Consider the following 27,176-nt stretch of genomic DNA (forward strand, 5'->3'; position numbering starts at 1 on the left):
TGGGTGACAGAATGCCTACATGTTCCTCCAACGCAGGGCATGATACAATGCTTGCCTTACCCTTCCACTAACCTCTTTATTGCCAAGCTCTCCCCTTACCTGAGGAGGTGCTTGCTAAAATAAATTGGAGTCAGGCACTTCTGCAGTGTGCCTGACTCCACTTCACCTCCAAAGAAAGGTCTTAGCCATTTGGGGTAAATCATCACTTGAATAATGAATATCTACAAGGAGGGAGAGTCCACAACCTCTCTGGGCAACCTGTTCTAGGGCTCTGTCAACCTCACAGTGAAGAAGTTTTTCCTCACATTCAGATGGCACTTCCTGTGTTTCAGTTTGTGCCCGTTGCCTCTTGTCCTGTCACTGCGCACCGCTGAAAACAGTCTGGCCCCATCGTCTTGACACCCTCCCTTAAGATATTTGTATACCTTGATAAGATCCCCTCTCGGTCTTCTCTTCTCCAGGCTGAACAGGCCCAGCTCTCGCAGCCTTTTCTCCTAAGAGAGAAGCTCCAGTCCCCCCTAATGATCTTCGTAGGCCTTTGCTGGACTCTCTCCAGTAGTTCCATGTCTCTTGTACTGGGGAGCCCAGAAATGGACACAGTACTCCAGATGTTATACCACGTGAGCCTCAAGTGAAGGTCCTGAAAAAGATAAGGACAACTTAATTTGGGGGGGGAGGAAACAGGAGGATGGAGCAGCCATGAGTAACAGAAAGCTACATTCTCTTTTGCACCTTCATGCCGGGGTCCAGTATTGTCTGCACTGCCTGCAGGAGCGCTGGTCATGGCCAGCTACCTGCAGCAGAGCTGCCGGCAAAGCCCCGTTTCACCATGCATCCTGGGGCTCTTGAGCCCAGCCAGCTTTCCCCTGGGTGTCAGCAACATCCTGAGGAGGCCAAGGCAGAAGCTTTTCCTGGGCAGATGTGGTCATTCCTTGCCTGACCCAGCTACCTGCCCAAGCAAGTGGGGAGTATGGGCTCAAACTCTCCTTCTAGCAAGTTCCTGTGCCGTTTCTCCTAAGCCCATCTGGACTTGTTTCCATAATGCAGGAACAATACAGATGTGAGGCGAGCTTGGACCTGACAACAGCCTGGGACCCACTCTTGAAACACCACCAGCACCTGGCAGAGCAGTGTCCAAGTGTGCCCTGGATGTCGGTGTGCTCTCTGCTTCCCGGTACTTTGTCCCCTGGACTCCGGGTAGCACTGGTGGGGAAGATGCTCTTCTACAGACGTGTCATCCCGTGGTGAAAAGTAAGTGTAACCAACCCAGGGATGGTTGTGTGTTTGGGTGAGGCAAGGGGGACCTGTGAGGTTTGGGGTATCCTGTCTCATCAGTCCCCCAAATCCCTTCTTGCACGTTACAGTAGGCGTGCTTGTTCTCTCACTCATTTGTGCATCTCTCCTCCTGCAGCTCCTGGTGGGATGCAGTGAAGTATACCTGAGGAGTATGTTTGCATACTATGCCTTTTGTCAGTACATACTCTGTTTTTGAGATCCCCATGATTAAGGGAATGGTGCTCAGGGGCAGGCATTGACACCTGAACAGGCATTTCCAACAATTATGATCCAAAATCACCCCACCCACAGGACCTCATCCTCTTAACATACATTAGTCTTCCACAGTTTTCAGCAGAACCTGAAATCTCCAACTGTCGTGCCTCTTACCTGGATACAGACAAACTGTAATGATTCAGACAAACTTTCAAAAGTGAATAGTAATGGTGAGGTATTTGGCCAGCATTCATTTTGGAAGCGTGCCACGGGCGAGACAAGCTGACAAAGGTTCTGCCTTATTCTGGGACGTGGAAAAAATTAACTTTAGCACCTGACTTAAACACAGTGCTAAACTAAGAATCCCCCTTGGCCGTGTTGCTTGTGCACTATGACACTCTTCCTGCTCGTGAATTCTAGTGAGCAGCACAGGTCTAGTAAGGTTAATCCAACACCATGTGTAGAAGCATTATTCCATGTGCCCTGCCATTTCCCACCTCTTCTTTTGCATCTTTGCTGCATTCTTTATCAGTAGTTTCTTACCAAGATCCTTTATTTTCCTACCTCACATTGGTGCTCCTGCAGTTCTTCACAGTTCTCCTCCGTCCCAGTGAAACTACAGGCAGGTAGGATCATCAGCCAGGTGCTGACAGAGGATTTTGTCCAGGATAACTTTGTAGTTATCCCGTTCTTCTCAGAGACATATGAGGACAGTCAACACATCGCCATCCAGCATCTCTTTGTCTCAGAAATTCACTCACGTTTGCTCCGTTCAGTGGTCTCCCCGAGCTATTGGCAGACCCCCGCTCAGTGAGGACTGAGCGGAAGTCCAAATATAGGCTCTGTCGGTCTCTGTGAAACCAGAATGATGTCCCACTCATCCCATACTCATGGGATAAGTTATCAGAGGTTCTCCAGGGCACCTGGTAAACAGAGCGAGCTTCCCCTGAGGACCTGGGCTTGCATCACGCAGAGATTTCTCTCTGCAGGTTATGTTTTGGCAAATCCCCCAAACATATCAGAAATAATGCCTGCAGACGATAAGTCATTATACTGATGCACTTAACTTTGCAGGGAAGAACTAAACACAAGACAATGCATTTCTGTGGAAGGATGTAAATCAGAAGAACAACTTCTTCCTGTGTTTCTGGAGAAACACATACAAGTAACTTCTTACTGCTGGCTCAATTGAAGGAAATCTGTTCATCTCTGTCATGGCCAGTCACGTTAAATTTACTTTTATTTGTGTAATATTTTTGCTTGAATTGAACATGTATCTGTTAAAGAAAAAGCATAGCAAAATACAGAAATCAATCTGCTACCATTCTCCCTTCTCCAGTTTGAAGACAACTTGCAGTTTCATATTGTTCTTTCTCCCACGGCATTGTGCGGCAGGTTTTTCCTCGGGTTGGGTGCCATATCAGCTGCTTTACTCAGTCTTTTCAAGGACTCAGGCTAGCTTTGGACACCTCTGCAGGACATATCACTCATCAGAAGCACCTGTTTCTCACTGTACAGGATTAAGGACACCTGGACAACAAGGCCAGACCTACAGAAACAACTTTTCAACACCTGCAGTTAGGCGGGTGAATCCCAACCAGGACACTCTTTTACCAAGTCTCTGAGTTCACACTCAGTGAGTTTACATCTGTTGTTACTAAGTCTTTCCTTCTGGGATTTACCTCCAACTCTGGAGGTAACACCTACCTCTGGGCTAGTTTACCTGAGGTTCCCTCTGCTCACAAGAAAAGGTGTCCAACCTAAAACATGCCACGTGCCACCATTAAGACATGTTCAGGAGCTGCTCTGCTGCACTCATGCCACTAGAGAGCAGTGGTGGTATTTTAAGGATGCTTGGAAAATCCCAGGACGTCTCATTCAACATGTTGGCTAGTTTAGCATTACTGTCTCCACATCACACACTATCCATGGAGCCTGCACAAAGGTCCTGGCTCTTCAGCCCCTTCGTAGGTGATCACTGAATCAGACTAATCACGGACTCGGGTGGGAAGGGACCTCAGGAGGCCTCTAGTCCAACCTCCTCCTTAATGCAGGTTCAACACTGAATTCACATCACATTGCGCAGGGCCTTCTCCAGTCAAGGCTTGAAAAATCTCCAAGGATGGAGGCTGCACAGCCTTGCTGGACCCTCTTCCAGTGCCCGACTGTCCTCTGGGGTGAAAAACGGTCTTCTATACAATCATACCTCCCCATTTCGGTTTATGACCGCTGTCCCTCATCTCTCTGCTGTGCGCCTCAGCAGAGCCTGGCTTTGGCTTCTTGATAACCGGCGTGTAGGCACTGTGAGGCTGCTCTTAGGTCCTCCCAAGGCCTTCTCGTCTCCAGGCTAAGTAAGCACTTTTCCCTCAGCTTCTTCTCACAGGTGGCCCCCAACTGTCTTGGGGGTCCCTGCTAGACTTGCTCGGGTTTGTTGACACCGTTCTTGCTGTGGGAGGCCAAACCTGGAGGGGGTACCCAAACATGGCCTAAGAAGTGCCAAGTAAAGGGGGATAAGCACAGCCCTCCACATCCTGGCTGTGCTCCTGTGCACGTGGCCCAGGATGCTCTAGGCTCCACTCGCTGCCAGGGCACACTGCTGGCTCAGGCTTGCCTGCCAGGACTGCAGGTCTCCCAGCAGAGATGCTCCCCAGCGCACACCAGTCTGTCACAGGCACAGCACTTATCATTTGTCCCCGCTGAAGTTCATGAGGTTCCTGGCGGCCCATTCCCCCAGCCTGCCCAGGTCCCTCTGCACAGCCACCCTGCCCACAAGCATATCAGCTGGTCCAGCCCCACAGTTTGGCATCACCCACACACTTGACGAGGGTGCACTCCATCTCCTCCATGCATTAACAAAAACCTAAAACAGGACAGCTCCAGGACAAAGCTTCAGGAAGCAGCGAGGGCCAGCTGGGACCTCAGCACAGGCAGGACCCTCCCCATGGGGACACAGACCCACAGGCACAGAGCCAGCAGGCAGAGCCTGGGGCTGGCAACAGGCTCCCTTGACAGCCCCAGGCATGGCAAGCAAGGAGCCAGGTCTGGGGCCCATCCAGAGGCGACCTATGGTGCAGGTCTGAGGTCCACCCAGGAGGCAGAGACCAGGCTGGAGACAAGCACACCTACAGCATAGCTCAGGAAGAGGCTGAAGGCCCTGGGCTGAGCTTAAACAGGGCTCCTGGGCCATGGGCAGGGTGGTGTGAGTGGGGCTCCAGGTGAGGCTCCTCAGGGCTATTATGCCCCCTTGCTGCCCTCAGGGCACTAAAATGCACAATGAATGCCATCCCAGGAGGGATAGAGAAGGCATTAAACAGGAACATTTTGACCAGTTCAGAAAGCAATGTTTTTTGTCGGACGTGGAAGTATACCATCTTGGCACATACACTTGGACCTTTTCATCTGCATTATGAAAAGGCACCTTTCATTTAAAGATTGATCTTTATTTTAAATGGCTTAAGTAAATTGCAAATAAATAAACTTCATGCTGCGTCCAATAGAAATGCACTTTTCAGTGTTTCATCTTTATTCCGCGCGCACACACACACACACGCATATATATATACATATAAAGAGAGGCAAATGTACATATGTATATGTGTACAGATGGAAAGGAACCAAGTCTCTAGCATTCTTCCCACCACCCTGAGGATAACCTAAGGCAGAACAGACCTTGCAATCAAAACTGAGGTCGCTGGGACACTTGCAAAGCAGAGGTATTGGTCCAGCATCACAGAGTCCACCATTCCCCAGCAATGTGCTCCTCTATCACACAGAAGTGAAAACAAGGCGATAATCATGTCCCTGAGCACAGTAAGCTTAACTGAAAGGACCATCCTTTCAAAACACACAGGAACCTTTTTGTTTTTGTTTTTTTTAAAGCAATGCATAGTGCCAGGATAACTCTCTTCTCCCAGGGAGAGGATTTGGGACAAAAGAGGTTCCTCGTGGTCAGAGGACAGTGGGGCAAGCAGACCAAAAGAACTTTGGGTTTCCATGAGAAATTGCGCCAGTGAAAAGCTGAAGATCAGGGTAGCTCTGCAGCTGCTTGGCCCAGCATGTGTTTGGTGGGGTGCCTCTACCCTGCGCAACAGGCAGGGTAAGGCAACACTGAAGCTGCCCACTCAAAGGAAGAGAAGGCAGAAATTCTACTCCTACTCTTGATTTCTTATTCCAAATGGCAAGGAGGGCTTCATCGCCTGTAACAGGGAAGCTCCCAACTGGTGATCAGCCTGTGACTGTGCAGCGATGTTGCTGGGGCAGCTGGCTGAGCCCTCAAGCCGCAGGAGAGCATCTGCCAGGCTGCACTGGTCCTAGGTCAGGGGATGGCTTGGGTGATCTCTCAAGGTCTCCACTAGCACAGATTTTCTAAACTGTAAGTTGAGACCGATTGCGAACTCACAAGGAACAACATGAATAACCGCGAGCCTTGAGTTGGGACTGCCATCTTCCCCGCTCTCGCCTGGAAAGAGCACAGTGATGGACACCAAAGGCTCCAGTCCTGAAAGCTTTTCTCTGTAGGAGTGCAAAGATACCGATGTGGAACAAGCAAACTAGGTGGCTGGGGGAGTCGAGCCGCGCTGGGTGAGGGAGGGCTTGAACACACCTTTAGCGCCCATCACAGCAGTCTTGCAGGGCAAACGCCTTCTACCAGCCCGTGTCTCCACTCCAGGTAGATTTCACACCTTCTTGGAGTCCACAGATCCCTCAGGCTCTCCAGAGACCTTGGAAAGGCTTCCTCTTTTCCTGGAGCTTCAAGTCTGCTTCCCTGCCACCCCCCAGCCAGCTCCCCCTGAGCCAGCTGTCTCCCCAGTCCCTCCCAGAGCCAGCAGCCCCCCTTCCTTCCTCCAGAGCCTCTCCCCGGGCAGGCAGGCACCTCTCTCCCCAATATATGACCTTTTTCTAAACATCATTTATCATATCTGGACACCATCTGACAAGGAGACATTTTGACCACCCAGCACAGCATAGCTGATTTGAACTCTGCAGTAAGAAAGGAAGTGGCAAGCAACTAATGCCTGAACGGAGCTGGATTAGCTCCTGAAAAGAAGGATTTGCTAGAGCTGCCCACAAGGACTAAAGGTGATTCAGAAGTCTTTCCAGTCCTACATCACATTTCTACAGAAAAGCGATCGCCAGCCCCATGAGATTATCTCCTAGGACTACCAGGGCATGGCTACCGAGCTATCTAACACTAGCCCCTCTGCTGGCTTTTTCTTTCTTCACTCAGGCTGGGAAGAAAGGATGGTAGAAAACTGCACAGAAGCAATAGAGTTCATTCTTGAGGGGTTTTCAGACTGCCTGGAACTGCAGATTCCCCTTCTCTTGGTTTTCCTGGTGAGCTACGTCATCACATTAGTGGGGAATCTCAGGATGATCTTTCTAATTGGGGTTGACCCTCAACTTCACACCCCCACGTACTTCTTCCTCAGTCACCTGTCCCTTGTAGACCTCTGCTGCTCCTCCGTGGTCACCCCCCAGGTGCTGGCCAATTTCTTTGCTCAGCAGAAAGCCATTTCACTTCTGCAGTGAGCCACACACATGTGGTTCTTCAGCCTCTTTGTGCCTACCGAGTGTCACCTCCTGGCAGCAATGGCCTAGGACCACTATGTGGCCAATACGTGGCCATTTCCAAACCGCTGCTCTACGCTGTCATCATGTACCCAAAATCTGTGCCCGGCTGATAGCTGGCCCTTACATGGTGGGGATCGTGAATGCCGTGACACATAGCAGCCTTGCTTCCAGCTACGCTTCTGCAAGCCCAGTGTGATCAATCACTTCTTCTGCGATATCCCCACAGTGATCCCCTGCTCCTCCTCACACACACGCACCAACAAGCTGGTGCTTTTCACCCTGTCCTTCGTACTTATGTACTGGCCTATGTACTGGAGAAACCCACATGTCCCACAGACTCCCCCGGAAGAGTCGAAGCCCCTAGGATAGATGAGGCCTTTAGCAGCTATGTACAAAGACAAACGCAAAATTATTTCATACACGGTAAGGCAGAAAAGGGGGAGCACAGCCAGAGCTAGACACGAGCCTCTCCTCAACCAACCCAGGCTCCCACGATATCTAAAGGACTTCTCAAGTTTTTATTTGATTTTCTATGGAGTGAAAAACAGGCAAAGATGAAGCATCTGATTAGCAAATGCCAACAAATGCATATAAACTGCACGTGTAGTGAGAACACTTCTTTAAGGAGACCAAATGAGAGGCCTTGTCTAGCAGCAGGCAGAGGGAAGAGTTGAAGCTTGACCCACTGGAAGCCTCTTGGCTGGCCTGAACTCCAAGCTCTCATCACCTAGGCTACGCTACCCTAAATCTATTTCTGCCACAAATGACACTGCTCTGCTTCCCAAAACAAGAAGCTCACTCTGGGGACCAGCCAGCCAGCCTTCCAGGAGTCATCAGCTTAACAAGCCCTTCTGGGCATTAGGAAGAAAGTCCCTAATGACCCTGAAACCTTCTTGGAGAGCTCACACTCACCTTACCTCATTCTTCCTAACAAGCCACTGCGGGACAACCTCAGAGAGACTATCAAGAAGGAAACTTTCTTCTTTGTTAATGGCAACGAGCACTTCTAAAGCTGTTTGGTTTGTCACAACTACCTCGGCCCTGAAGCCTGTGGTTAGGGAGCTTATGGGTCAGTACGTTCGCATATGCCTCGCCAGTCCTCCACTCCTTTGGTACGGAGGTTACCACCAGAGGTCCAAGCCCAGGCAGCTTGCCAGCAGCAGCTGAGAAGGCAGCTTCCCCTGGCCACCAAGGGTTGGCAGAAGCCACTTAGCACCTTGCAGCAGGAGCTTGGGGCCTCACAGAGGCTACAGCATGGAGAGCTAGAAAACTCAGCATGAAGGAGACCCCCAACACACTAGAAGCAAGCATCAGGGGCCAGTAATAGGGCCCATCAGCAGCCCCAGGCACCACAAGTGAAGAAGCAGGTCCGGAGTCCATCCAGGGCCTCCCATCAGGAGCAAAAGGAGACCAGGCAGGTCCAGAGACCAGCCACAATGTATGTTCCAAGGGTCCATCTAGGAGGGAAGCCACCTGCAGTGCAGGGCTGAGGTCCATCCAAGAGACAGGGGAGGAGCCAGTCACGCCTACAAAACATCTCAGAGAAGGGCTGAAACCCCTGGGCTGAGCTTAAATGAGGTCCTAGGCTATGGGCTGGGTGGAGGTCCAGGTGAGGCTCTTCAGGGCCATCAAGGCCTATTATTGCTTTCAGGGCCCTGACTCAAACAGTGCTACTACCCCAGCTCATGGATGCTAACTGCGCTGGTGGTTCTTAGTTGCTTTCTGCTGCTTGAGGGACTGAAGTCTGTGAGGTGGCCTCCTCCACGGCCAGCTCTATCAGTAAAAGCAGGCCTTGATGTGCAGCAATGCTAGGCTTTTCCCACCTGCGATTCTTGCCCCTCCCTCTTCAATGCATGTCAAACCATAGTCCTCTCCAACACAGGGCTGACTGCTGGTGCAGCCTTGCATCTCTCTGAGATGTGCAGCTGCTTAACCACACTTCAAATGGATGTGGTATTAAATTGGTTAACATGTTAAAAAAATGCTGAATGATGCGAAAGCACTACTAGTCCAAGTGAATTCAGCTATTCATGCAGGCCCACATCTTGGCAGGCTTCAGGGAGTCACTAACCTCCCACCTCAGACTCAAAGGGGACATTAGCACATGGTTTCTCTTAGAGAACTTCATGGCATTGCAGCGTCTGCCTGAGTCAGCAGAGATTACGTAGTCCCTTCAAGTTGGGTCATAAGGCCCTACCCAGATGTCAAGGTAGCACGTGTCCAGCTGAGGCACACGCTTGGTGCACGGGCAGCGCTGCCTGGGGCAGGTGACATTCCCCTGTCCGTGAGGCAGGGGCTGCCAGCGATGCCTCTGTCGGCCTCGGCAAGGATGCAGGTGAGCCCTCAAGCTCTGCCGGGGTAATGGGGACCAGTTCCCCCAGCAGCTGCATGGGGAGGGCCCGCCAGCATTCAGGACACCCAGGTTGGCACCTGAGTCCAGAGTGATGCCTGCACCACCACAGCCAAGGGACGGAGAAGGAAAAGGGAAGTGGTGTGAGCCTTGCAGGGGGACAAACAACCATCCCCTCAGTTTCTCTGCTTGACAATTTTAAAAAGCCTTGATTTCCTTGGTGGTGATTGAGGTCAGCACATGATTTCCAGCTCTGTGTTCTGTAGCAGGGGTGTATGGCGCATGCTCCAGGACCACTCCGCAATGTGATCCAGAGCTAACCAGCGTGGGCATGGGCAGAGTCATGAAACACAGAGCACAAGGCAGCGACCTGCACCCCAAGGGGCTCTCAAAGAAGCCACGCACAAGAAGGTGCTGGGCAGGAAGATGGCAAGTGAAAGTCAGCATACCTATAAAGAAAGCAGTGCGCAGGAGGAAATAAAGAACGTCATTAACTTCAGCTCAGAACCCCTTTTTTTGTACTCGGCCACGGTTTCATATCCCGTGCTGAGCGCAGGAAATGGAAAAAGTGCCTCTGACCCTCAGTATAATCTAGAGAAGAAAACTTACTTTAAGGGAAGACTCAGAATATGAATTTGAACAACTCATTTAACATGTTCTTTATACATACAGAAGAGTATAGTCAGTCCAAGGATATGAAGTTATACCTTTAATATCCTAGGAGGGTAGTGGTGGTCAACAAATCAGGTAGCACAACACTTCATGATTCAGCCTCAAACTATTCAGATATAGAAATGTAACATAAGCTTGTTCATCATTCATTGAAGTTTACATTTTATCACAGCTTTTAAATAGTCTTCATTGAACACTGTACATTCAAACTCCCGTTCACTCAGCATAGGCATTCTGGAAACATGGTGAGACTGCGTGACAAAAATGGAAAATAGAAACAAATAGTTTTGGCTAACAGAAAAAGGAGATGGTCCGAAGCAGCTGAAAAAGCTTTGAGGGGAATTTCAACGTTCCTATACTTTAAGAGGGCCTGTGAGAAGACATTTCACTCATAAAGCCTGTGTTCCTGGAGGACTCTCTTTTATTTTTTCCTGCTCTTATAATCTCCTCGAATTCATTTCACCATTTTCTTCTCTTACTGCCCCTCTATCCTTTGGATTGACTATGTTACGCACTGTTCTCTGCTGTTGCCACACATGTGCGTACCTGCCAGCATGTGATGCCCTCTCCTCTCCCATCGGTGTTGTGACCTCCTGGTGCTATACTAGAAACACTATCATTGCAGATTACTGGGGAAGTGGTCAGTGTAGGTGTTCACTAGCATGGTCAAGGGGAATAAAAATCTTCCTGGGTCACTAGGATAATGAGTCTCTTCCTTTCAGCTCTGTCATTAAGAGCAGCACAAAGTCCAGCCGGAGGCCAGTCACTAGTGGTGTTCCCTGGGGTAGACACTGGGGCCAATACTGTTTGACGACTTCATTAGTGACCTGGATGATGGGACCAAAGTCACTCTCAGCAAATCTGCAGATGGTGCAAAAGTGGGAGGAGTGGCTGATACAGCACACGGTTGTGTCGTTATTCAGAGGGGTCTTGACAGGCTGGAGAAAGGAGCAGAGAGGAAGCTCATGAAGCTCAACAGAGGGAAGTTCACAGTCCTGCCTCTGGGGAGGAATAACCCCATGCACCAGGACACGCTGGGGGCTGACCTGCTGGAGAGCAGCTCTGCAGAGAAGGACCTGGGAGTCCTGGTGGACAACAAGTTGAGCATGAACCAGCAATGTGCTCTTGTGGCAAAGGCGGCCACCAGCCTCCCGGGCTGCATGAGGCAGAGCGTTGCCAGCAGGTCGAGGCAGGTGATCCTTCCCCTCCACTCAGCCCTGGTGAGGCCACACGTGGAGTGCTGTGTCCAGGCCTGGGCTCCCCAGTACAAGAGAGACATGGAGCTCCTAGAACGAGTCCAGCAAAGGGCTGTGAAGGTGATTAAGGGACTGGAGCATCTTTGCTGTGAGGAGAGGCTGAGAGAGCTGGGACTGTTCAGCTTTGAGAAGAGAAAGCTCAAGGCGGATCTTATCAATGTATAGAAATACCTGATGCAGGGGGAGGTAGGGAAGATGGAGCCAGACTCTTCTCGGTGGTGCGCAGTGAAAAGACAAAATGAAATACAGGCAATGCTATTTAAACATAACAAAAAGGTTTTGATGGTGAGGGTGGTCACACACTGGAACAGGGTGCCCAGAGAGGTTGTGGAGTCTGCATCCTTGCAGCTATTCAAAGCCCGACTGCACACAGTCCTGAGCAACCCACTGTAGCTGATCCTGCTCTAAGCAGAGGGCTTGGACTAGACAGCTGCAGAGGTCCCTTCCAACCTTAACCCTTCTGTGATTTTGTGTGCAGATCCACAGCATCACCATCTCCAGCTCATAAACTCACTTTTTGCCGTTTTGCACAGTGGCAATATATCTATGAGAGTGTGGGGGACAGACTAACTGGACGAGAAGCTTGTTCTTCAGACAAGAAAGATGTAGCTGTGTCAGTGGGCACAATCAGTCTGAGAGCTGGCTAATTAATTCTCCAGTCCTAATCTATGAGGTTTCAAACAGTTTTGGAAGCAGCAGATCTCAGAAACATGCATGAAACATTCTCTTTCCAAAGAAGAAAAACTAAGGAAAACCATATAAAATGAGAATGCCTTTCAGAAGTACACTTTCCTCCTGATAATATTGATTGTGGCATGCTTCACCTCCTTGTTCCTCAAACTGTAAATCAAGGGATTCAGCATGGGGATTATAATGCTATAAAAGATGGATGAAATTTTCTTGCTCTCCATTGAGTTCATTGAACTGGGTTGCATGTAATTGAAAGCAGCAGATACGTAGAAGATGGTGATGGCTGCTAGGTGGGAGGCACAGGTGGAACAGGCTTTGCGCCTGCCTTCAGCAGAGTTCATCCTCATGATGGTCACCGCAATGCGGGCATAGGAGGCGATGATGAGCAGGATGGTGGTGGTCATGTTGAAGCCCACAAACACAAACATCACAACCTCGTTGAGCCATGTGTCAGTGGAGGAGAGAACAAGCAATGGGGGCCCATCACAGTAGAAGTTATTGATGACGTGAGGGCCACAGAAGGAGAGCTGGAGCAAGCCACTCGTGTGTATGATGGCATTCAGCAGCCCTGCAAGGTAGGACCCGGCAACCAGGCACGTGCAGAGTCCAGGAGACATGACGACCCCGTAGAGCAGGGGGCTGCAGATGGCCACGTAGCGGTCATACGCCATGGCAGCCAGAAGGTAGATCTCAGCCGTGGCAAAAACACCATAGAAGTTTAACTGCATGAGGCAGCCAGCAAAAGAAATGGCTCTGTGTTTTTCTGAAAGGTCCAACAGCATTTTGGGGCTGATAGTGCAGGAATAGCAAATGTCTAAGAAGGACAAGTTACTGAGGAAAAAGTACATGGGGGTGTGGAGCTGGGGGCTGACCCTGACCAGCACGATGATGCCGAGGTTTCCCACTAGGGTCAGCATGTAGGTGCCCAGGAAGAGGGCGAAGAGGACGGGCTTCAGGTGTGGGTGATCTGTGAGTCCTGCGAGGGTGAAGTGGGTCACCCTGGTGCAGTTCTCATCCGCCATTGGTACTGTCCTTAGTCGCTGCAGAGAGACATGGAAGGAAGAGGGTGAAAACAATGCTGGATGCAATTTCCACTTCAAAATATCAATGTGAAAAGATGACACTGCCTTTGAGGTTAAATGGAAAAGGAAAAAAGTAAAAGAACTGCTGATTATTCTCTTGCAGTGACAGTAACCTCTTTGGAAGAAAAAACTCAGCAGTTCTTAGAAAGTCTTTTCCATAAGCATCCAACAAAGAAAGCAGGGTGTCACAACCTGTTCTGTGACCCCTGATTCCCTTCCAGGCACAAATCCAGTATCTACATGCAGATTTTGGGGGGCTCATGAGATGTTTCATAAATATAATGATGACAGCTGCGGACCATGCACCCTTATTCATGTTTTCCTGTATTTTGATGCAGCAGCTACAGTGCCTAAGCAGATCCCTCTCAAGGCTCCAGGTAATACAAGGTCCTATCACAAAGCGGAAGGGTATCTTGGAACTTAAAGTTCTGGGGAAAGGTGGCTGTGCTTTCAGGGTGGAAACTGGCCTCTCTTTATCTGTTTACAGACTAGGCAGAGTCTTTCCTTCTGCTCTTGTTTCCTTCATTAGAAGTGAGATTCATTGGACTACCACGCTATAGACAAGCTAGAGCCAAAGTGGCCCTCTGGCTTTCCTGGCAGTGTAGAGGATTGGCTCTTCTGACCTATTATGAACTATTTCTCTTAGATTAAGAAGACTTATCCTCTGAGGGTAGCTTGACTATGGGAGAGGTTTAAATGAAAAGCTCGGGCTTTGAGGCTTGTTCCGTAGATGTCGAAAAGGTGACCAAGGCCAGCTGCCTCCCTGCACACCATCGTGCACGCCAAACAACTCCTTCAGCTAGACACTCACTTTTAACCTTTTGACGCAAGACCTTTTGACAAAGGTTGCCAAGGTGGGTAAATCTTAAGGCAAATCTCCCCTTAATCATTTCCTTTCCAGTTCAGGGGTTTGGTCTCTTTTGCACAGCTGATGTGAAAGTGCTCAAGCAGACATCTAAAATATCTGTTGTTACGTTAGAAGTCCAGAACCAACTGTTATTAAATAATATAGATGTGATGAAACATATCTAAGTAGAAACTTCTATGCTCAGTCAAGCGAGACTACTCTCAGCTTAATTACAGAAGGGTATACTACTTCTCTAGTAGTAGTAGTAGTAGTAGTAGTAGTAGTACCCTTCAAATGCCCTTTCAGAATACTAAGGCATGCCTTAAGCTGTCATTTTCACAGGCTTTAGAAAGGATTTTCCAATGGGTAACAGAATGCCTACATGTTCCTCCAATGCAGGGCATGATACAATGCTTGCCTTACACTTCCACTAACCTCTTCATTGCAAAGCTCTCCCCTTACCTGAGGAAGTGCTTGCTAAAATAAATTGGAGTCAGGCACTTCTGCAGGGCAATTCATCCCCTCCAAAGAAAGGTCTTAGCCATTTGGGGTAAATCATCACCTGTAGCTGCTCACTTCCTGCTTTTAAAGGGAAAGCAGAGACCTGTGTAGAGCTAAACTTACAAAGGTTGGATGCCCAAGAGTCAGTGAAGATTCCTCACAGGACAGAGATCTGCACATAGGGCAAAGAAGGAGTGATCTAGGATATCACTGAGTGCATATAACCATTGAAACAAGAGTGCTGCTGAAGAATACCTAGTGAGAACGGGTGGCCTTCATCACAGAATCACAGACTGGTGGAGCTTGGAGGGGACCTTTGGAGATCATCTAGTCCAACGCCCCTTTTCAAGCAGGGTCACCTAGGTCATGTTGCACAGGATCGCGTCCAGGCGGCTTTTGAATATCTCCAGAGAAGGAGACTCCACAACCTCTCTGGGCAACCTGTTCCAGTGCTCTGTCACCCTCACAGTGAAGAAGTTTTTTCTCACGGTCAGATGGAACTTCCTGTGTTTCAGTTTGTGCCTGTTGCCTCTTGTCCTGTCGCTGGGCACCGCTGAAAACAGTCTGGCCCATCGTCTTGACACCCTCCCTTAAGATATCTGTATACCTTGATAAGATCCCCTCTCAGTCTTCTCTTCTCCAGGCTGAGCAGGCCCAGCTCTCGCAGCCTTTTCTCTTAAGAGAGAAGCTCCAGTCCCCCCCTAATGATCTTCATAGCCCTTTGCTGGACTCTCTCTGATACTTCCATGTCTCTCTTCTACTAAGGAGCCCAGAAATGGACACAGTACTCCAGAAGTTATACCACGTGAGCCTCAAGTGAAGGTCCTGAAAAAGATAAGGACAACTTAATTTGTGGGGGGGAGGAAACAGGAGGATGGAGCAGTCATGAGTGACAGAAAGCTACATTCTCTTTTGCACCTTCCTGCTGGGGTCCAGGATTGTCTGCACTGCCTACAGGAGCGCTGGTCATGGCCAGCTACCTGCAGCAGAGCTGCCGGCAAAGCCCCGTTTCACCATGCATCCCGGGGCTCTGGAGCCCAGCCAACTTTCCCCTGGGTGTCAGCAACATCCTGAGGAGGCCAAGGCAGAAGCTCTTCCTGGGCAGATGTGCTCATTCCTTGCCTGACACAGCTACCTGCCCAAGCAAGTGGGGAGTACGGGCTCAAACTTTCTTTCTAGCAAGTTCCTCTGGCGTTCCTCCCAAGCCCATCTGGACTTGTTTCCATAATGCAGGAACAATACAGATGAGAGGTGAGCTTGGACCTGACAACAGCCTGGGACACACTCTTGAAACACCACCAGGACCTAGCAGAGCTGTGTCCAAGTGTGCCCTGGATGTCGGTGTGCTCTCTGCTTCCCGGTGCTTTGTCCCCTGGACTCCGCGTAGGACTGGTGGGGAAGATGCTCTTCTACAGACGTGTCATCCCATGGTCAAAACTAAGTGTAACCAACCCAGGGATGGTTGTGTGTTTGGGTGAGGCAAGGGGGACCTGTGAGGTTTGGGGTATCCTGTCTCATCAGTCCCCCAAATCCCATCTTGCACATTACAGTAGGCGTGCTTGTTCTCTCATTCATTTGTGCATCTCTTCTCCTGCAGCTCCTGGTGGGATGCAGTGAAGTACACCTGAGGAGTATGTTTGCATACTATGCCTTTTGTCAGTACATACTCTGTTTTTGAGATCCCCATGATTAAGGGAATGGTGTTCAGAGACAGGCATTGACACCTGAACAGGCATTTCCAACAATTATGATCCAAAATCGCCCCACCCGCAGGACCTCATCCTGTTAACATACATTAGTCTTCCACAGTTTTCAGCCAAACCTGAAATCTCCAACTGTCGTGCCTCTTACTTGGATACAGACAAACTGTAATGATTCAGACAAACTTTCAAAAGTGAATAATAATGGTGAGGTATTGGCCAGCGTTCGTTTTGAAAGTGTGCCACAGGCAAGACAAGCTGACAAAAAAAATTTTCCTACCTTACATTGGCGCTCCTGCAGTTCTTCACAGTTCTCCTCCGTCCCAGTGAAACTACAGGCAGGTAGGATCATCAGCCAGGTGCTGACGGAGGATTTTCTCCAGGCACAAAGTTATCCAATTCTTCTCAGAGACATATGAGGACAGTCAACACGTCGCCATCCAGCATCTCTTTGTCTCGGAAATTCACTCACGTTTGCTCCGTTCAGTGGTCTCCCCGAGCTATTGGCAGACCCCCACTCAGTGAGGACTGAGCGGAAGTCCAAATATAGGCTCTGTCGGTCTCTGTGAAAACAGAATGATGTCCCACTCATCCCATACTCATGGGATAAGTTATCAGAGGTTCTCCAGGGCACCTGGTAAACAGAGCGAGCTTCCCCTGAGGACCTGGGCTTGCATCATGCAGAGATTTCTCTCTGCAGGTTATGTTTTGGCAAATCCCCCAAACATATCAGAAATAATGCCTGCAGAGGATAAGTCATTATACTGATGCACTTAACTTTGCAGGGAAGAACTAGACACGAGACAATGCATTTCTGTGGAAGGATGTAAATCAGAAGAACAACTTCTTCCTGTGTTTCTGGAGAAACACATCCAAGTAACTTCTTACTGCTGGCTCAATTGAAGGAAATCTGTTCGTCTCTGTCATGGCCAGTCACATTAAATTTACTTTTATTTGTGTAATATTTTTCCTTGAATTGAACGTGCACCTGTTAAAGAAAAAGCATAGCAAAATACAGAAATCAATCTGCTACCATTCTCCCTTCTCCAGTTTGAAGACAACTTGCAGTTTCATATTGCCCTTTCTCATACGATTGTGTGGAGGGTTTTTCCTCGGGTGGGGTGCCATATCAGCTTCTTTACTTAGTCTTTTCAAGGACTCAGGCTAGCTTTGGACACCTCTGCAGGACATATCACTCATCAGAAGCACCTGTTTCTCACTGTACAGGATTAAGGACACCTGGACAACAAAGCCAGACCTACAGAAACAACTTTTCAACACCTGCAGTTAGGCAGGTGAATCCCAACCAGGACACTCTTTTACCAAGTCTCTGAGTTCACACTCAGTGAGTTTACATTTCTTATTACTAAGTCTTTCTTTCTGGGATTTACCTCCAACTCTGGAGGTAACACCTACCTCTGGGCTAGTTTACCTGAGGTTCCCTCTGCTCACAAGAAAAGGTGTCCAACCTAAAACATGCCATGTGCCACCATTAAGACATGTTCAGGAGCTGCTCTGCTGCACTCATGCCACTAGAGAGCAGTGGTGGTATTTTAAGGATGCTTGGAAAAACCCAGGATGTCTCATTCAACATGTTGCCTAGTTTAGCATTACTGTCTCCACATCACACACTATCCATGGAGCCTGCACAAAGGTCCTGGCTCTTCAGCCCCTTCGTAGGTGATCACTGAATCAGACTAATCACGGACTCGGGTGGGAAGGGACCTCAGGAGGCCTCTAGTCCAACCTCCTCCTTAATGCAGGTTCAACACTGAATTCATATCACATTGCGCAGGGCCTTCTCCAGTCAAGGCTTGAAAAATCTCCAAGGATGGAGGCTGCACAGCCTTGCTGGACCCTCTTCCAGTGCCCGACTGTCCTCTTGGGGGGAAAAACGGTCTTCTATCCAGTCAAACCTCCCCATTTCGGTTTATGACCACTGTCCCTCATCTCTCTGCTGTGTGCCTCAGCAGAGTCTGGCTTTGGCTTCTTGATAACCTGCATGTAGGCACTGTGAGGCTGCTCTTAGGTCCTCCCAAGGCCTTCTGGTCTCCAGGCTAGTGTAAGTACTTTTCCCTCAGCTTCTTCTCACAAGTGGGGTGTCTCAGACCCCGACTGTCTTGGTGGTCCCTGCTAGACTTGCTCAGGTTTGTTGACACCGTTCTTGCTGTGGGAGGCCAAACCTGGAGGGGGTACCCAAACATGGCCTAAGAAGTGCCAAGTAAAGGGGGATAAGCACAGCCCTCCACATCCTGGCTGTGCTCCTGTGCACGTGGCCCAGGATGCTCTAGGCTCCACTCGCTGCCAGGGCACACTGCTGGCTCAGACTTGCCTGCCAGGACTGCAGGTCTCCCAGCAGAGATGCTCCCCAGCACACACCAGTCTGTCACAGGCACAGCACTTATCATTTGTCCCTGCTGAAGTTCATGAGGTTCCCGGTGGCCCATTCCCCCAGCCTGCCCAGGTCCCTCTGCACAGCCACCCTGCCCACAAGCATATCAACAAGACAAAGCTTTGGGGAGCAGCGAGGGCCAGCTGGGACCTCAGCACAGGCAGGACCCTCCCCATGGGGACACAGACCCACAGGCACAGAGCCAGCAGGCAGAGCCTGGGGCTGGCAACAGGCTCCCTTGACAGCCCCAGGCACGGCAAGCAAGGAGCCAGGTCTGGGGCCCATCCAGAGGCGACCTATGGTGCAGGTCTGAGGTCCACCCAGGAGGCAGAGACCAGGCTGGAGACAAGCACACCTACAGCATAGCTCAGGAAGAGGCTGAAGGCCCTGGGCTGAGCTTAAACAGGGCTCCTGGGCCATGGGCAGGGTGGTGTGAGTGGGGCTCCAGGTGAGGCTCCTCAGGGCTATTATGCCCCCTTGCTGCCCTCAGGGCACTAAAATGCACAATGAATGCCATCCCAGGAGGGATAGAGAAGGCATTAAACAGGAACATTTTGACCAGTTCAGAAAGCAATGTTTTTTGTCGGACGTGGAAGTATACCATCTTGGCACATACACTTGGACCTTTTCATCTGCATTATGAAAAGGCACCTTTCATTTAAAGATTGATCTTTATTTTAAATGGCTTAAGTAAATTGCAAATAAATAATCTTCATGCTGCGTCCAATAGAAATGCACTTTTCAGTCTTTCTTCTGTATTCCACACACACACACACACATATATACATATAAACAGAGCCAAATGTATATGTGTACAGATGGAAAGAAACCAAGTCTCTAGCATTCTTCCCACCACCCTGAGGATAACCTAAGGCAGAACAGACCTTGCAATCAAAACTGAGGTCGCTGGGACACTTGCAAAGCAGAGGTATTGGTCCAGCATCACAGAGTCCACCATTCCCCAGCAATGTGCTCCTCTATCACACAGAAGTGAAAACAAGGCGATAATCATGTCCCCGAGCACAGTAAGCTTAACTGAAAGGACCATCCTTTCAAAACACACAGGAACCTTTTTGTTTTTGTTTTTTTTAAAGCAATGCATAGTGCCAGGATAACTCTCTTCTCCCAGGGAGAGGATTTGGGACAAAAGAGGTTCCTCGTGGTCAGAGGACAGTGGGGCAAGCAGACCAAAAGGACTTTGGGTTTCCATGAGAAATTGCGCCAGTGAAAAGCTGAAGATCAGGGTAGCTCTGCAGCTGCTTGGCCCAGCATGTGTTTGGTGGGGTGCCTCACCCTGCGCAACAGGCAGGGTAAGGCAACACTGAAGCTGCCCACTCAAAGGAAGAGAAGGCAGAAATTCTACTCCTACTCTTGATTTCTTATTCCAAATGGCAAGGAGGGCTTCATCGCCTGTAACAGGGAAGCTCCCAACTGGTGATCAGCCTGTGACTGTGCAGCGATGTTGCTGGGGCAGCTGGCTGAGCCCTCAAGCCGCAGGAGAGCATCTGCCAGGCTGCACTGGTCCTAGGTCAGGGCATGGCTTGGGTGATCTCTCAAGGTCTCCACTAGCACAGATTTTCTAAACTGTAAGTTGAGACCGATTGCGAACTCACAAGGAACAACATGAATAACCGCGAGCCTTGAGTTGGGACTGCCATCTTCCCCGCTCTCGCCTGGAAAGAGCACAGTGATGGACACCAAAGGCTCCAGTCCTGAAAGCTTTTCTCTGTAGGAGTGCAAAGATACCGATGTGGAACAAGCAAACTAGGTGGCTGGGGGAGTCGAGCCGCGCTGGGTGAGGGAGGGCTTGAACACACCTTTAGTGCCCATCACAGCAGTCTTGCAGGGCAAACGCCTTCTACCAGCCTGTGTCTCCACTCCAGGTAGATTTCACACAGTCCACAGATCCCTCAGGCTCTCCAGAGACCTTGGAAAGGCTTCCTCTTTCCCTGGAGCTTCAGGTCTGCTTCCCTGCCACCCCCCAGTCAGCTCCCCCTGAGCCAGCCGTCTCCCCAAAAGCATGCTCAGTCCCTCCCAGAGCCAGCAGCCCCCCTTCCTTCCTCCAGAGCCTCTCCCCGGGCAGGCGGGCACCTCTCTCCCCAATATATGACCTTTTTCTAAACATCATTTATCATATCTGGACACCATCTGACAAGGAGACATTTTGACCACCCAGCACAGCATAGCTGATTTGAACTCTGCAGTAAGAAAGGAAGTGGCAAGCAACTAATGCCTGAACGGAGCTGGATTAGCTCCTGAAAAGAAGGATTTGCTAGAGCTGCCCACAAGGACTAAAGGTGATTCAGAAGTCTTTCCAGTCCTACATCACATTTCTACAGAAAAGCGATTGCCAGCCCCATGAGATTATCTCCTAGGACTACCAGGGCATGGCTACCGAGCTATCTAACACTAGCCCCTCTCCTGGCTTTTTCTTTCTTCACTCAGGCTGGGAAGAAAGGATGGTAGAAAACTGCACAGAAGCAATAGAGTTCATTCTTGAGGGGTTTTCAGACTGCCTGGAACTGCAGATTCCCCTTCTCTTGGTTTTCCTGGTGAGCTACGTCATCACATTAGTGGGGAATCTCGGGATGATCTTTCTAATTGGGGTTGACCCTCAACTTCACACCCCCACGTACTTCTTCCTCAGTCACCTGTCCCTTGTAGACCTCTGCTGCTCCTCCGTGGTCACCCCCCAGGTGCTGGCCAATTTCTTTGCTCAGCAGAAAGCCATTTCACTTCTGCAGTGAGCCACACACATGTGGTTCTTCAGCCTCTTTGTGCCTACCAAGTGTCACCTCCTGGCAGCGATGGCCTAGGACCGCTACGTGGCCATTTCCAAACCTCTGCTCTACGCTGTCATTATGTACCCAAAATCTGTGCCCGGCTGATAGCTGGCCCTTACACGGTGGGGATCGTGAATGCCGTGACACATAGCAGCCTTGCTTCCAGCTACGCTTCTGCAAGCCCAGTGTGATCAATCACTTCTTCTGCGATATCCCCGCAGTGATCCCCTGCTCCTCCTCACACACACGCACCAACAAGCTGGTGCTTTTCACCCTGTCCTTCGTACTTATGTGCTGGCCTTTGTACTGGAGAAACCCACATGTCCCACAGACTCCCCCGGAAGAGTCGAAGCCCCTAGGATAGATGAGGCCTTTAGCAGCTATGTACAAAGACAAATGCAAAATTATTTCATACACAGTAAGGCAGAAAAGGGGGAGCACAGCCAGAGCTAGACACGAGCCTCTCCTTGACCAACCCAGGCTCCCACAATACCTAAAGGACTTCTCAAGTTTTTATTTGATTTTCTATGGAGGGAAAAACAGGCAAAGATGAAACATCTGATTAGTGAATGCCAACAAATGCATATGAAATGTATGTGTAGTGAGAACCAGAGATGTCTTATTCTTTAAGGAGACCAAATGAGAGGCCTTGTCCACCAGCAGGCAGAGGGAAGAGTTGAAGCTTGACTCACTGGAAGCCCCTCGGCTGGCCTGAACTCCAAGCTCTCATCACCTAGGCTACGCTAGGCTAGGTTAAATCTATTTCTGCCACAAATGACACTGTTCTGCTTCCCAAAACAAGAAGCTCACTCTGGGGGCCAGCCAGCCAGCCTTCCAGGAGTCATCAGCTTAACAAGCCCTTCTGGGCATTAGGAAGAAAGTCCCTAATGACCCTGAAACCTTCTTGGAGAGCTCACACTCACCTTACCTCATTCTTCCTAACAAGCCACTGCGGGACAACCTCAGAGAGACTATCAAGAAGGAAACTTTCTTCTTTGTTAATGGCAACGAGCACTTCTAAAGCTGTTTGGTTTGTCACAACTACCTCGGCCCTGAAGCCTGTGGTTAGGGAGCTTACGGGTCAGTACGTTGGCCTATGCCTCCCCAGTCCTCCACTCCATTGGTACGGAGGTTGCACCAGAGGTCCAAGTCCATGCAGCTTGCCAGCAGCAGCTGAGAAGGCAGCTTCCCCTGGCCACCAAGGGTTGGCAGAAGTCACTTAGCACCTTGCAGCAGGAGCTTGGGGCCTCACAGGGGCTGCAGCATGGAGAGCTAGAAAACTCAGCATGAAGGAGACCCCCAACACACTAGAAGCAAGCATCAGGGGCCAGTAATAGGGCCCATCAGCAGCCCTAGGCACCACAAGTGAAGAAGCAGGTCCGGAGTCCATCCAGGGCCTCCCATCAGGAGCAAAAGGAGACCAGGCAGGTCCAGAGACCAGCCACAATGTATGTTCCAAGGGTCCATCTAGGAGGGAAGCTACCTGCAGTGCAGGTCTGAGGTCCATCCAAGAGACAGGGGAGGAGCCAGTCGCGCCTACAATACATCTCAGAGAAGGGCTGAAACCCCTGGCCTGAGCTTAAAGGAGCTGCTAGTCCTAGTGAATTCAGCTATTCATGCAGGCCCACATCTTGGCAGGCTTCAGGGAGTCGCTAACCTCCCACCTCAGACTCAAAGGGGACATTAGCACCTGGTTTCTCTTAGAGAACTTCATGGCATTGCAGCGTCTGCCTGAGTCAGCAGAGATTATGTAGTCCCTTCAAGTTGGGTCATCAGGCCCTACCCATCAGATGGCAAGGTAGCGTGTGTCCAGCTGAGCCACACGCTTGGTGCACGGGCAGTGCTACCAGGGGCAGGCGATGTTGACCTGTCCGCGAGGCAGGGGCTGCCAGCGATGCCTCTGTCGGCCTCGGCAAGGATGCAGGTGAGCCCTCAAGCTCTGCCGGGGTAATGGGGACCAGTTCCCCCAGCAGCTGCATGGGGAGGGCCCGCCAGCATTCAGGACACCCAGGTTGGCACCTGAGTCCAGAGTGATGCCTGCACCACCACAGCCAAGGGACGGAGAAGGAAAAGGGAAGTGGTGTGAGCCTTGCAGGGGGACAAACAACCATCCCCTCAGTTTCTCTGCTTGACAATTTTAAAAAGCCTTGATTTCCTTGGTGGTGATTGAGGTCAGCACATGATTTCCAGCTCTGTGTTCTGTAGCAGGGGTGTATGGCGCATGCTCCAGGACCACTCCGCAATGTGATCCAGAGCTAACCAGCGTGGGCATGGGCAGAGTCATGAAACACAGAGCACAAGGCAGCGACCTGCACCCCAAGGGGCTCTCAAAGAAGCCACGCACAAGAAGGTGCTGGGCAGGAAGATGGCAAGTGAAAGTCAGCATACCTATAAAGAAAGCAGTGCGCAGGAGGAAATAAAGAACGTCATTAACTTCAGCTCAGAACCCCTTTTTTTGTACTCGGCCACGGTTTCATATCCCGTGCTGAGCGCAGGAAATGGAAAAAGTGCCTCTGACCCTCAGTATAATCTAGAGAAGAAAACTTACTTTAAGGGAAGACTCAGAATATGAATTTGAACAACTCATTTAACATGTTCTTTATACATACAGAAGAGTATAGTCAGTCCAAGGATATGAAGTTATACCTTTAATATCCTAGGAGGGTAGTGGTGGTCAACAAATCAGGTAGCACAACACTTCATGATTCAGCCTCAAACTATTCAGATATAGAAATGTAACATAAGCTTGTTCATCATTCATTGAAGTTTACATTTTATCACAGCTTTTAAATAGTCTTCATTGAACACTGTACATTCAAACTCCCGTTCACTCAGCATAGGCATTCTGGAAACATGGTGAGGCTGCGTGACAAAAATGGAAAATAGAAACAAATAGTTTTGGCTAACAGAAAAAGGAGATGGTCCGAAGCAGCTGAAAAAGCTTTGAGGGGAATTTCAACGTTCCTATACTTTAAGAGGGCCTGTGAGAAGACATTTCACTCATAAAGCCTGTGTTCCTGGAGGACTCTCTTTTATTTTTTCCTGCTCTTATAATCTCCTCGAATTCATTTCACCATTTTCTTCTCTTACTGCCCCTCTATCCTTTGGATTGACTATGTTACGCACTGTTCTCTGCTGTTGCCACACATGTGCGTACCTGCCAGCATGTGATGCCCTCTCCTCTCCCATCGGTGTTGTGACCTCCTGGTGCTATACTAGAAACACTATCATTGCAGATTACTGGGGAAGTGGTCAGTGTAGGTGTTCACTAGCATGGTCAAGGGGAATAAAAATCTTCCTGGGTCACTAGGATAATGAGTCTCTTCCTTTCAGCTCTGTCATTAAGAGCAGCACAAAGTCCAGCCGGAGGCCAGTCACTAGTGGTGTTCCCTGGGGTAGACACTGGGGCCAATACTGTTTGACGACTTCATTAGTGACCTGGATGATGGGACCAAAGTCACTCTCAGCAAATCTGCAGATGGTGCAAAAGTGGGAGGAGTGGCTGATACAGCACACGGTTGTGTCGTTATTCAGAGGGGTCTTGACAGGCTGGAGAAAGGAGCAGAGAGGAAGCTCATGAAGCTCAACAGAGGGAAGTTCACAGTCCTGCCTCTGGGGAGGAATAACCCCATGCACCAGGACACGCTGGGGGCTGACCTGCTGGAGAGCAGCTCTGCAGAGAAGGACCTGGGAGTCCTGGTGGACAACAAGTTGAGCATGAACCAGCAATGTGCTCTTGTGGCAAAGGCGGCCACCAGCCTCCCGGGCTGCATGAGGCAGAGCGTTGCCAGCAGGTCGAGGCAGGTGATCCTTCCCCTCCACTCAGCCCTGGTGAGGCCACACGTGGAGTGCTGTGTCCAGGCCTGGGCTCCCCAGTACAAGAGAGACATGGAGCTCCTAGAACGAGTCCAGCAAAGGGCTGTGAAGGTGATTAAGGGACTGGAGCATCTTTGCTGTGAGGAGAGGCTGAGAGAGCTGGGACTGTTCAGCTTTGAGAAGAGAAAGCTCAAGGCGGATCTTATCAATGTATAGAAATACCTGATGCAGGGGGAGGTAGGGAAGATGGAGCCAGACTCTTCTCGGTGGTGCGCAGTGAAAAGACAAAATGAAATACAGGCAATGCTATTTAAACATAACAAAAAGGTTTTGATGGTGAGGGTGGTCACACACTGGAACAGGGTGCCCAGAGAGGTTGTGGAGTCTGCATCCTTGCAGCTATTCAAAGCCCGACTGCACACAGTCCTGAGCAACCCACTGTAGCTGATCCTGCTCTAAGCAGAGGGCTTGGACTAGACAGCTGCAGAGGTCCCTTCCAACCTTAACCCTTCTGTGATTTTGTGTGCAGATCCACAGCATCACCATCTCCAGCTCATAAACTCACTTTTTGCCGTTTTGCACAGTGGCAATATATCTATGAGAGTGTGGGGGACAGACTAACTGGACGAGAAGCTTGTTCTTCAGACAAGAAAGATGTAGCTGTGTCAGTGGGCACAATCAGTCTGAGAGCTGGCTAATTAATTCTCCAGTCCTAATCTATGAGGTTTCAAACAGTTTTGGAAGCAGCAGATCTCAGAAACATGCATGAAACATTCTCTTTCCAAAGAAGAAAAACTAAGGAAAACCATATAAAATGAGAATGCCTTTCAGAAGTACACTTTCCTCCTGATAATATTGATTGTGGCATGCTTCACCTCCTTGTTCCTCAAACTGTAAATCAAGGGATTCAGCATGGGGATTATAATGCTATAAAAGATGGATGAAATTTTCTTGCTCTCCATTGAGTTCATTGAACTGGGTTGCATGTAATTGAAAGCAGCAGATACGTAGAAGATGGTGATGGCTGCTAGGTGGGAGGCACAGGTGGAACAGGCTTTGCGCCTGCCTTCAGCAGAGTTCATCCTCATGATGGTCACCGCAATGCGGGCATAGGAGGCGATGATGAGCAGGATGGTGGTGGTCATGTTGAAGCCCACAAACACAAACATCACAACCTCGTTGAGCCATGTGTCAGTGGAGGAGAGAACAAGCAATGGGGGCCCATCACAGTAGAAGTTATTGATGACGTGAGGGCCACAGAAGGAGAGCTGGAGCAAGCCACTCGTGTGTATGATGGCATTCAGCAGCCCTGCAAGGTAGGACCCGGCAACCAGGCACGTGCAGAGTCCAGGAGACATGACGACCCCGTAGAGCAGGGGGCTGCAGATGGCCACGTAGCGGTCATACGCCATGGCAGCCAGAAGGTAGATCTCAGCCGTGGCAAAAACACCATAGAAGTTTAACTGCATGAGGCAGCCAGCAAAAGAAATGGCTCTGTGTTTTTCTGAAAGGTCCAACAGCATTTTGGGGCTGATAGTGCAGGAATAGCAAATGTCTAAGAAGGACAAGTTACTGAGGAAAAAGTACATGGGGGTGTGGAGCTGGGGGCTGACCCTGACCAGCACGATGATGCCGAGGTTTCCCACTAGGGTCAGCATGTAGGTGCCCAGGAAGAGGGCGAAGAGGACGGGCTTCAGGTGTGGGTGATCTGTGAGTCCTGCGAGGGTGAAGTGGGTCACCCTGGTGCAGTTCTCATCCACCATTGGTACTGTCCTTAATCGCTGCAGAGAGACCTAGAAGGAAGAGGGTGAAAACAATGCTGGATGCAATTTCCACTTCAAAATATCAATGTGAAAAGATGACACTGCCTTTGAGGTTAAATGGAAAAGGAAAAAAGTAAAAGAACTGCTGATTATTCTCTTGCAGTGACAGTAACCTCTTTGGAAGAAAAAACTCAGCAGTTCTTAGAAAGTCTTTTCCATAAGCATCCAACAAAGAAAGCAGGGTGTCACAACCTGTTCTGTG

General features: G+C 49.8%; 2 protein-coding genes across 2 annotated transcripts; both read right to left on the bottom strand.

Annotated features, from left to right (window-relative positions):
• Positions 1–12,116: 12,116 nt before the first annotated feature.
• Positions 12,117–13,052, bottom strand: LOC136991842 (olfactory receptor 5J3-like). Its single transcript, XM_067295299.1, has one exon. It carries the CDS (start codon positions 13,050–13,052, stop codon positions 12,117–12,119), a length of 936 nt encoding a protein of 311 aa, XP_067151400.1.
• Positions 13,053–25,978: 12,926 nt separating this feature from the next.
• On the bottom strand, positions 25,979–26,914 carry LOC136991843 (olfactory receptor 5J3-like). The gene has a single exon (XM_067295300.1). The coding sequence runs from the start codon at positions 26,912–26,914 to the stop codon at positions 25,979–25,981; it is 936 nt and encodes a 311-aa protein (XP_067151401.1).
• Between the last annotated feature and the right edge of the window lie 262 nt (positions 26,915–27,176).

Source organism: Apteryx mantelli, chromosome 4 (genome assembly GCF_036417845.1).
Source record: "Apteryx mantelli isolate bAptMan1 chromosome 4, bAptMan1.hap1, whole genome shotgun sequence".
Lineage (NCBI taxonomy): Eukaryota > Metazoa > Chordata > Aves > Apterygiformes > Apterygidae > Apteryx > Apteryx mantelli.